General features: G+C 37.1%; 1 protein-coding gene across 6 annotated transcripts in view; it reads right to left on the reverse strand.

Moving 5' to 3' along the window:
* Positions 1 to 12,436, reverse strand: part of Dtnb (dystrobrevin beta) — a 229,598-nt gene that overhangs the window by 201,119 nt on the left and 16,043 nt on the right. For 2 of the 6 annotated variants that reach the window (XM_071601405.1, XM_071601403.1), the window contains exons 1-2: positions 2,020 to 2,071; positions 1,388 to 1,455 (exon numbers count right to left, since the gene is read on the reverse strand). In XM_071601405.1, coding sequence (XP_071457506.1) covers positions 1,388 to 1,455; positions 2,020 to 2,030 — 79 coding nt within the window. In that variant the 5' untranslated portion in view covers positions 2,031 to 2,071. Of the gene's footprint in view, positions 1 to 1,387; positions 1,456 to 2,019; positions 2,072 to 12,436 lie in introns of those variants that run through there. The other 4 variants (XM_071601406.1, XM_034636792.2, XM_071601404.1 and 1 more) reach the window with 4 other exon arrangements.

The following is a 12,436-nucleotide window of genomic DNA, read 5'->3' on the forward strand; positions in this document are numbered from 1 at the left end:
ATAGTAGGTAAGAAAGACAATACCCTAGCCAAGCAGCCTAACTGCAGAGCCTGGACTCAAGGCTTCTGTGGTTTGAGCAACAGACAGATTCTAGACTCAGTTATAAACAGGCACAGTGGCACACACCTGTGATTCCAGCTACTTGGGAATCTAAAGCAGAGGACTGCAAGTTGGAGGCCAGCCTCCACAGCTTAACAAGACCTGCCTCAAAATAAAAAAAAGGGCTGGGATGTAGCTCAGTGATAAAGCACCCGTGGGTTCAGTCCCCAGTACAAACACACACACACACACACACACACACACACACACACACACAAAGACTAAACTTATAAGGTAAAATTCAGCTGTACTCTGTGATTCCTTTGGAGGCAGAAGGTGAGATGACAAAAAATACCTGGCTTGAATGACAAACAATTAGACTCAAACTGTAAAAGTCCTTGAAGACCACCCAGGCACAACAAATGGTAAAAATTTCTTCTCCACCATATATAACAAGAATCACCTAGCCTGCGGTTGACAGGACAACATGGATATAGGTTGAGCCCAGCTTTACCTCCTGCAACCGTATTTCCAATGAACTAAAATATGTACAGTTGAAAGATCTTCTGGGACCTTAACCATTATACTGTATACACAGAATTCTAGAATTCTCCCAAGAGCTTCAGGGCTATTCTAGGCTGGGATTCTGCCTCCCCTCTCCTGCTTTAACCATACAGTACCAATTTTGTAATATGTTGATAGTCCTTTTAAGATTTCATTTGAAAAAGAGTAAAAAATATTTTTAGGGCTTCATACTTACTGGTCCAGACCAACAATCCCATATCATGGCAAAGGAATCAGAGTTGGTCACGGTCACAAAGACAAGTCGTCACACAGCAAAATAAACTTTCAAATACTAAGAACAGTCCCTTGCTCTCTGAAATCTTTCATTTTTGTTGTTTTTTATGTAAAAATATACTTTTTTCACAGATTTTGAATTGGAAAGTACAGTTCATTCATTTTAGTTTTCCCATCAGCTCTAGCTACTAATCTAACACTCTCTACCTTAGGGTTGATATCTAGTTGAAGATAATTTACATAATGTATTAATCATTAACTACTTACCACCATGTACAAGTTCATGGTAACAACAAAGTTACAGCAAGAGGTCTAAACTAACTGGTGCGACTTAAGATCACAGGTATTCCAGGTGACATTATTATTTATGACGGTACTTACGAAAGCAACTCAAATCAATTTAATTAAAATGTAAGTTCTGGCTTGGAGTCCTCCAACTCCCATTCTTCCATTTCTACAGCTTGTGACATAAATCTTCTGATTAAAGCTATGACTGATCATGAGAAAAAAAAAAAAAAAGACTCAACACTTAGGAGGACTAGAGACTCACGCATTTCTATGAACAGCTGCCTCTTCTCTGCCACGGTCTTCCGCTTGTTCCCACCTTCCTCAATCATCCTAGAAACAAAGAAAGACACAATAAGCCACTGTATAATTGAACAATTAGAACAAGTGCACATCATTCTGTTGTGAAGAGTTACAGGAAACCAGGCTCAATGTGTACATTTTAAGACCGAATCAATAAAAATAAAGTGGGAGCCTGATGTATGAAAAGATAAACCATTGTCACTTTATTTGAGAACTTCTAAAATATTAAACAGCTAATACTTACATCAGTTTATAAACATGATGAAAATATGGGGTTATGCCTTATTTCTAACTTAACTATTTTCTCTGTAGAGTCCTGCATCAGCTGAGACATTGTGTCCCATATCACCACTGTTTTGCATAAACATGTTACTAAATATAATTTAGAAAATAATACAATGAAAGGCTATAATAAAGAACATAACAGTCCATCTATACTTAAAAGACATACATAAAAACATTGTTTGTATGTTAAACAATATTAAACAAAAAAGGTATTCATTCCCAAACCCAAAGAACTCCTAAATATAACTTTTCTATTACATAATAATAGCAGTTGGGCTGGGGATGTGGCTCAAGCGGCAGCGCACTCACCTGGCATGCATGCGGCCTGGGTTCAATCCTCAGCACCATATACAAACAAAGAATGTTGTGTCTGCCGAAAACTAAAAAGTAAATATTAAAATTCTCTCTCTCTCTCTCTCTTTTTAAAAAAAATAATAGCAGTTTATGTTGACAGATTCAGGCTATGCCAGACACTTTGTTAAAACTCTTTACATGCATTGAGCTACGCAAGTTGGTGCATGCCTGTGGTCCCAGCTACTCAGGAGGCTGAGATGGGAGGATCACTTGCGCCCAAGAATTGGAGGTTAGCCTAGGGAACACAGTGAGACTCAACCTCAAAACAAACAACAACAACAAAAAAAAAAAACCTCATTAAATGCATTCATGCATAATCTCACTTAATCCTCACAAACCCCTATATGTTGGTATTGTTGTTATTATTATCATCATCTCTATTTTATAGATTTGGAAACAGAAACCCAGAAAAGAATACTAACATGCCAAAGGGCACACAACGCAGAAACTACAGAGTATAATCCCAACCTTTGAATTAAACTTCCTATATAATTGTTGCTTTCAGTTGCACATTTTCAATCTCTGTGTCTAAAAAGCTATAACACAAATAGCACATGATATGGACCCTACTGATAAGAAATTTGTGACAAGGGACTGGGGATGTGGCTCAAGTAGTAGCACGGTCGCCTGGCATGCTTGAGGCACTGGGTTCGATCCTCAGCACCACATAAAAATAAATTAAAAATATTGTGTCCACCTAAAGCTAAAAAGTAAATATTTAAAAAAAAGAAATTTGTGACAATTTTTAATGAAATTCGTCTTACTGAATGAAGAAATGAAGGTATTCATTCCCAAATGAAGAAATATATCTACATAAATAGCATAAGTCAGATAATTTCCCTAATTAGATTAAACTGTTGTAATTCATTCTCGGATGTGATTAAGCTGTTGTTGATTAAACTATTCTCAAATAATTTTAATCACAAATTAAATGATGACTATATGAATTACACATCCATTAAAGCAAGTTGGCTGGTTATAGAAAGTTTAGTTATCATATATAATAAAAATATTTCTTAACATTACACAATTTATATTTTGATCATTAGGACTAGTCCTCTCCAGTCAGGCATGGTGGTACACACCTGTAATCCCAGTGAGACCCTGTCTCAAAATAAAAATAACAATGGCTGGGTATATGTATAATAAGAATTGTAATGCATTCCGCTGAAGTGTAGTTAAAAAAAAATCAATATTAAAAAAAAAAAAAGAAAGGAAAAGAAGAAAAAAAAAACAAGGGCTGGGGATGGAGCTCAGTGGTAGAGTGCCCCTAGGTTCAATCTCCAAAACAAACAAAACTGGTCCTTTCCTAGGTCGCTTCTAAACGTTCCCAGTAGGCTTTCACACACATGAGGGTTACTTAATAATTTGCTCCCAAGTCAAAAGAATTTTGGACAGACAGTAAGCCAAAGAAAAAGCAACCAGAAACAACAAAAATCGAATAAAATCTAGGCACTAAAGAAAAAACCGGAGTTGGTACCAGTAGCCTATAATTACAAAGGAAAAAGATACTGAAAAGCTTCCTCTCCCACTCTCCAACACTGGTCTCTCACTAGGTAACACAAATTTAAATTATGAACACAAATTAAATCAGAGTATACCACAATGTTCTATATAATATATCTCGTGCATTATATTTACTATTCCTTTCTATCACTTTTCCTCAAAGTAGGAATAAGAATTCCTGGAAATGGCTAAATTCTTCATGACAATTTTCTAAATTTTGTTTCCATTTCCAGATTAATCTTGGGAACAATAAAACCATATTCTGGGTCATGTATATGACCACCACACTACTACGAGTACTGCTGTGTGATTTGGAGGCCAGAATCTGCATGTGTCATTTACTAGTGGCATTAGTGGCAAGAGATCACCGAAGAGCAAAGGCTGGCAAACTACAGAACCTATATACTACCTCAGGCACTTCTCACCTGTCACCTGTTCTTACAAATGAAGTTTGTTGGTATTGGTGTCCTCATGGGGTTTGTTTCTATTGTTTCTGCTGTTTTGGCTTTTGACAGTACTGGGGATTGAACCAACGACAGTCAACCACTGAGCTACATCCCCATCCCTTTTAATTCTTTATTTTGAGATACAGTCTAAGTTGTCCAGGATGGTCTTATGATCCTCCTACCTCCGACTCCTGAGTAGCTGGGATTATAGGCATGCACTACTGCACACAGCTGCAAATGAAAGTTTTATTGGAACACAGTCACAATAATCCATTTCTATATGGTCTAAGGCTGCTTTCATGATGCAACAGCAGACTGGAGTAAATGTCACAGAGAGCATTTGTGTCACAGAGAACATTTGGCCTTCCAAGTCTAAAATACCACTGTCTGTCCGTTTACAAAAAAAAAAGTTTGCCAACCTGACCTACAGCAATAATAATTAACACCGAATTACTGCACATCTGGCTATAATTAAGTTACTATGTCTCCACTGTCACAATGACAACAATCATCCCACAATGCTCCGCAAAGTAAGATTCACTCCTCACTGCTAAAATAGCATTCGAACTATTCAAACTCCACTAACCATTCACTGGACAAATATTTATTGAGTAGTTCTTATGTGGCATTTGTATGAATGAAAGACAAAGTCCTCACCTGCATGGAGTTTGCATTCATGTGAGAGGATTAAATAAAGTAATTCACTAGACAGCACCTGGCCTAAACAGGCACAGGTTGAAGGCTAGCTCCTATTATTATTACAATTATTATTACCACTACACAGGTAATTTATAAATCTAGTGTGGGAGCATCTCATTTGTAATTAATGAGAAATGTTATTTGATTCTTTTAAGAAAGTTTTTGGCTTCTAAAACTAATAAAGCAGAAAATAGACACTTCTGAAATTTACTTATCTGAATTGACAAAATATATCTTTAAGTCACACAGACAATTATCACAAACCTGAATCAAATAACACATAAAAATATCCATCAAAGAGATACCATATGAAATGGTCATATCACATCTATAAGGAACAAATATTGTTAAAAACACCTGTTCTATTGCCTAGTGTGCTTGAGGCCCTAGGTTTGATCCCCAGCATGCAAAAACAAACAAACATCTGTTACATAAACTGGGCTTTAATTTTGTTACTGTTTTGAAACTACCTAGTTGAAAAATTACAAATTCAACTAAGTATATACTCTCAGCTAAGGCAGGCAGGAAGAAGACACAGAGGGAAGAGCAGGGGGAGGGGAAGGAAGAGGGAACCCTCCTTCAAGATGGGCAATTATACCCCTGTCTCTTCTGCAGGAGAAGAAAGCAAACTGCACTTCACCACTGAGTCCCAGTTCCCTCTGGCCTCCGAAGGTAAACACCCCCAGGCTGTGTAATGATAAGTGCTTTTCTTTCTTCAAAAAGAGGCCCTGAACAAAAGCCAACTGCTGGGCCTGATGATCAACTTCAGAAGTAACCATTTCCAACAGGAAGAAAAAACCTGGCCATGCTGGACTTGACGACAGAACTCTAGGTTAACCTCCACCATGATATCTTTGTTAAGAAAATTTCAAAAAAGTATTTTTATGCATATTAGATTTTCCTCTTACTGATTTCAGAAAAAAATAACTCCAAGTAAGAGCTGACTCTATGAAAAATAATTAAACACTATTCAACTACAGAGATACTCCTGATATTCCCACTTCAGAAACAAGGCATCAAATGTTTTAATTACTTTAGGAAATTATACTCTTGTGATGATTTTCTGTATGGTATGTAAAACCATTCATAGTATTTAAAAATCCTCAGGCTGGGGTTGTGGCTCAGCTCGTCTAGGTAGAATGCTCTTCTAACACATGCGAGGCTCTGGGTTCAATCCTCAGCACAAGAAAGAAGAGGAAGAGGAAGAGAAGAGAAGATCAAAGGCTTTGTGTCCAACAACTAAAAATAAATATTTTTTTAAAAATCCACTAAATTTGGCCTATAACATAAAACTACAATTAGTTCTTTTAAAAATAATTATTAAGGGCTGCAGCTGTAGCTCAGCGGTAGAGCGCCTGCCTAGCATGTGCGAGGCCCTGGGTTTGATCCTCAGCACCACATAAAAATAAATAAATAAAATAAAGGTACTGTGTCCAACTACAACTAAAAAATAAATATAAATAATGATTATTAGTAGTATTATTACTATTATTATTATTAAACTGGGTAGTCCCAGCTCTTGGGAGGCTGAGGAGGGAAAATCATTTGAGTTCAGAAGTTCCAGATCAGCCTAGGCAACATGGTAAGACCCCATCTCAAAAAAGGAGGAAGAAAGGAGGAGGGAGGAGGGAAGAAACAAACAAACCAAACTGCTTATGATGTATCATGTGGCAGAATTAAAACACCAAATTTTACTTATAGTTCAATTACTTAACAGTTACATGTGTATATAAACAAAGATGAGAAGTAAATTTCAAAATAAAACCACATTTGTAGCTGAGTGCTGTGTGCACACCAGTAATTCTAGCAACCCTGGATGCTGAGGCAGGAGGATTGCCAAATTCAAGGTCAGCCTCAGCAATTTAGTGAGGCCCTAAGCAACTTAGGAAGACCCTGTCTTAAAATTTAAAAAGGGCTGGGGATATGGCTCAGTGGTAAGAGCCCTGGGTTCAATTCCTAACACACACACACACACACACACACACACACAATTTGTAGCCCACAGTGGTGGTACACACCACCACTGAGGCTGAGGCAGAAGAATCACAAGTTCAAGGCCAGCCTTGGCAACTTCATGAGACCCTGTCTCTAAATAAAATTCAAAAAGTGCTGCAGATGCAGCTCAAGCCTAGCATACACAATGGCCTGGGTTCAATCCCCACTACTGTAAAAAACAAATAAATAAATAAATATAATAATAAAACAATGTTACTAATAATAAAAAATAAAACATTAATAATAATAATACATTTGTAAGGTGTGATTGTTTTTCCTCCTTAAGATTTAATTTGGTGCTGTGTTGCTTGGCAATCTTTAGAAAATTAAGTATATTTTATGTTTGTATTTACATTAGTTTTTAAATGTTTAAATGAATGTTTGGAGGCAATAAGAAAACAGACACTCAAATTGTCAGTGCATGTATACTGACACAGCATTTTGAAAGGTAATAGCTACTAAATTTTTAAATGTATACTAACTTTATCCCAGTAAAAATGTGTAAAGATATATTTATTTGCTTAAAAAAAAAAAGGAAAGACAAAGAGAGGAGGAAAAGGAAGAAGAAGAGAAAAGGGAAGGAAAAGGTCGAAAAAGAGGAAAGGAAAATTCCTTATGAACCTGTTTAAGTAACTCAGGATATACAATGAAATCACATAGTTCACAGACACTGAAGAGAATGCAAAAGGCAAGGTGAGCAAATCCCACTTGTGAATCTTGAAACAGCTCAGTCAAGGCAGAATGAGGGGCTAGGGCTGGGGTTGTGGCTCAGTGGTAGAGCACTTGCCTGGCATGTGTGAGACACTGAGCTCGATTCTCAGCACCACATATAAATAGATTAAATAAAGGTCCAACAACAACTAAAAAAAAATTATAAATAAATAAATAAAAGGGCAGAAGAACACAGTACAACACAGCAGATGCCTGCCCTACCAGTCCAGGTTCCCTCTCACTGTTCTGACCTGAACCAGACCACAGCTGCTGCTTCTCTAGAAAACTGCCCTCCACTGACTGAATGTCCTTAACAAAGAAAGGCCTGGAAAGCTAACCCATTTTGGGGGTAAACAGGCAGCTGCAGCAGATCTGAGGCTGATCTGAGGCAGAAACACTCAGCTCCAGCAAGTTCTGGATCCTGGTAAGATGGGGTGAACACATACAATCTTATCCACTGAATACAACTATAAAATCTGTATAGAATACATGATGGAGTTAATCAAGATCTACTAAAAAAGCAAGCATGAACTGGTAAATTGAGAAAGAATACAGAATTCAAAGGACTACTGAACATGTGGTAAATTTGCCTTTTTTCTCTCTTGAATCCCCAGACCTAAACTCAATACAGCCAGGACCCCCAAACAGTATTGTGGTACAAACAGAAAAAGTCCAGGAGAAACCCTTTGGTTCTGCTCAAAGGGAAGAAAAGAGATATAAAGCACAGAAAGAGTGGGAGAAATCCCCCAGGTTTTTTCCTCTCCATTCTCTCCCACAACAGTCCACAGATAATCTCAGAGAAGGCAACATGGTAGGAAAAGCTGCTGGCACTAGAAAACTACAGGGGTCAAAAATGTGGGAAAAGAAATTAAAGGCACACAAATTGGCAGGGAAGACATAAAACTGTCTTTCTTTCATAGGGGATATGATTATCTATGCAAAAAGTCCAAGACAAAAAACTCCTGGAACTAGTAAGCAATCACAGCAAGGTTGCAGGATACAAGGTACATATACAAAAGTCTATCACCTTCCTATATACTAATGAACAAGTAGAATTAAAATGACAATAGCACAATAAAAATAATAAAGTAAAAATAAAACACAATCCACTTACATTAGCACCCCAAAAAATGAATACTTGGGGGTATAAATTTAGCAAAACATGTAAAAATTAAAGACTCCAATGAAAGAAATCAAAGTAGAATTGACTAAATTAAAATTAATTCCGTGTTCATAAATAGGAAAATTAAGTATTATCAAGATGCCAGTTCCTTCTAACTTGATTCCAGTTTTAATACAATCCAAATCAAACTCCCAGCAATTTATTTTGTGGATGTTGACAATCTGATTCTAAAGTTTATACAGAAAGACAAAGACTGTGAACAGTCAATGCAATATTGAAGAAAAGGGTGGAGAAATGAGACTACATGGCTTCAAGACTTACTATAAAGTTACAGTGTGGTATTGGTTTAAAAAAATAGAAGAAGAAGAAGAAGGGGAAAAAATCTTATCAAGAGAACTGAAAAGAGTCCCCAGAAATAGATTCACATAAATACTGTTAAAAAGGCAATTCAGTGGAGGAAAGATGGTCTTTTCAACAAATGTTACTGGAAGGACTGGACATCCACATGCAAAAATATGAATCTAGACGGTGACCTTACACCCTTCATAAAAATTAACTCAAAATGGATCACAGGCATAATTTTAACATGAAACTACACCAACTCCTCAAAACAACACAGGAGAAAATCTAGATGACCTTGGGTGTGCTGATGATTTTATAGTGATAACATGACTGGCATGATCCATGAAAGAAGTGATAAACTGGACTTCATTAAATTTAAAAAGTTCCAGCTGGGCATGGTGGCACACACCTGTAGACCAACCTGGGCAACATATCGAAACCCTGTCTCAAAAATTAAATTTAAAAGGGTAGTGGGTGTAGCTCAATAGTAAATGGTTTAGCATGTACAAAGCCCCAGGTTAAATGTACAAGGCCCCAGGTTAAATCACCAGTACTGCAAAAAAATATATTTTTTAAAAATTATTCTTAGAAGTTCTGCTTTGCAAAAGATACTGTTAAGAGAATGGAAAGACAAGCCACAGACTAGGACAGAAAATTTGTTAAAAAACATATCTGATAAAGAACTGTTGTCCAAAATACAGAATTATTAAAATTCAATAATAAGAAAACAATCTGATGAAAAAAATGGGCAAAAGATCTAAAAAGACACCCCACCAAATGAAATATACACTGATGGCAAATGTGCATCTAAAAAGCACTCAGATTCAATGTGTCATTAGAGAAATGAAAATTAAAACAAGGAGACATCACTATACACTTGTTAAAAATGGCCAGAACTGAGAACCAGTGTTCTCAGTAAACATCAAATGCTGAGATGGATGCAGAACAACAAGAACTCAATTCATTGCTGGTGGGAATGCAAAACAATATATAGTCACTTTGAAAATATGATAGTTTCTTACATAACTAAACATAACTATTACCATGCAATCCAGCAATCAAGACTCCTTGATGTTTACCCAAAGGAGGTAAAACATATTCACTCAAAAACCTGCACACAGATATTTAAAACAGCATTATTTGGAACCAAGATTTCCTTTAGCAGGTAAGTAGATAAACTATAGAATGTTATTCAGCATTAAAAAGAAATGAGCTATCAAGCCATTCAAAGACAGGAAGAAGTAGGGCTTGGGGGCACACACCTGTAACCCCAGCAACTCGGGAGGCTAAGGCAGGAGGGTCGAAAGTTCAAAGTTCATGGCCAGCCTCAGCAACTTAGCAAGACCCTCTCTCAAAATAAAAAGGGTTGCTGATATAGCTCAGTGATAGAGCGTCCCCAGTACTGCAAAAAATAAAAGACATGAAGGAACTATACAAATATACGACAGTGCTTTGCCCCCACCCTCCACCACCCCCCCCACACACACACACACTACAAAGCATTCTGAAAAGGGCAAAACTATAATCAGTGGTTGCTGAGAGTTTGGGGGAAGGCTGTGAATCAGCAGAGCACAGAGGATTAGAGGGGCTGTTGAAATACTTTATATGATACTACAATGGTACATACATGTCTTTATATAATTCGAGCAAATTCATAGAATGTACAACAAAAGTAAACCCCAAAATAAACTATGGCCTTTGAGTGATTATGATATGTCAATGTAGGTTCACTGATTATAACAAAAGTACCTCTGATGAGAAAAATTGATAATTGGGGAGGCTATGTGTGAGGTGGGGCAGAAAATTTATAGGAAATCTGTGCAATACAAGAAATTGTTAGGGCTGGGGTTGTGGCTCAGCTGTAGAGCACTCACCTAGCATTCGTGAGGCACTGGGTTCAATCCTCAGCATCACATAAAGTAAAATAAAGACATTGTGTCCATCTATAACTAAAAAATAAATATTAAAAGAAAAAAAGAAATTGTTAGCAGAGTTCTCTTCCTCTTGCTACAAAATGGCAGTCTCTCCTACCCAAGGACTATGTAAAGACTTCCTCTGAGATGCAAATTCTCAAAACATAATGTGCCTCCCTGATCCTACCCTGCCTCCTTTACTGCTTCTAGACTAATAACTAGGGGCCAGTCTTGGCATTTTGAAATAAGGAGATAACTAACTATCCCTGCTTCTGGTGGAAAGGACTGATTTACCAAAAGAGCTGCTGAACCTGATATGAACTGGCAGGAACTGGGAGAACATACCTGAAAAGGGATCTTGAGAGTGCTGAACTTGGGGGCCAAGTATAAGACTGGTAAGGAAGCTGGGCATGGTGATCCACACTTGTAAACCCAGTGATTAGGGCCAAGTTCAAGGCCAGCCTCAGAGACTTAGCAAGGTCCTGTCCCAAAATTTAAAAAAAGACCTGGAGATGTAACTCAGTGGTAATGCACCCCTGGGTTATAATCTCGAGAACTGTAATAAGAAATAACACTGGTAAGGAAATGTTTGTTGATATGGGGGGACTCTCTCAGAACTCAGACTTTAATGTTCCAAAAAGGACACCTGGAGTCAGACTGTATGTGCTACTGTGATCACTCATTTAAACCTGAAATAAAGTTTTTAGAAGATGGCCTGTAGAAAATGAGTTGGAAAAAAAAAAAAGAAGAAGAAAATGAGTTGGACCAAAAAAAAAAGAAAAGAAAGAAAGAAAAGAAAATGAGTTGAAGATGCTGGAACTGACAGAGTACTAAGGAAAGAGTCAGAAGGGTGCTCTCTCACCCAAGACTCCTACCTTTTACCAATTCCATGTCCACTGGACTAACTGCAGCTGCCCTCTCCTTTTTTTTAATTAAACCTGACTTTCTCTAATCTCTGGAATTCACCTTGTATCCTGTATGGTCAGGCCTGAAATACATATAAATACATATTTACATATATATTATTATAACATATATTTACATATTATATAATTAATCTATATTTATAAATACATATAAAAATAAATACATAGCTCTACCACCCCATTAAACAATCTTAGCCAGTGACTGATGGAGGTGGTGTATAAATAGTACAGCTACCTCACCCTCTCTGAGACACGTTTTACACTGACTCTTCGGTGTTCCCCAGTGGGAATAGGCCTGTCATTACTAAGGCAATGTGCTTTATAACAAACCCCTTATTTGCTATCTTCCCTTTCCTATCTCACTTCACACTCCTCTATTGGTTTTTCCTCCAAAACAAAATACTTGCACTGAAATCCTTATCTGAGTCAGCTACTGGGGGAATTAAGACATCAAGTCTTTTCATTTAACCAAGCTCATAATTTGATTACATAAAATCCAAGTTTATGGGGTATACATAAACTAAGATTAGTATAATTGATGTCCCTAGATCAGTGCTTTATGTACACTAATATCTGTATCTTTGTAATTCTGCTTTTAACAGTTTCATACCCTGCAAGGAACCAACCAATCCTACTACCATAGCTATTATACGCCCTTGTCATTCTGACATGATCTTTGTAAACTAACACTAACACTTTCACAAACGTAAG

This window comes from Marmota flaviventris, chromosome 14 (genome assembly GCF_047511675.1).
Source record: "Marmota flaviventris isolate mMarFla1 chromosome 14, mMarFla1.hap1, whole genome shotgun sequence".
In the NCBI taxonomy this organism is placed as follows: Eukaryota; Metazoa; Chordata; class Mammalia; order Rodentia; family Sciuridae; genus Marmota; species Marmota flaviventris.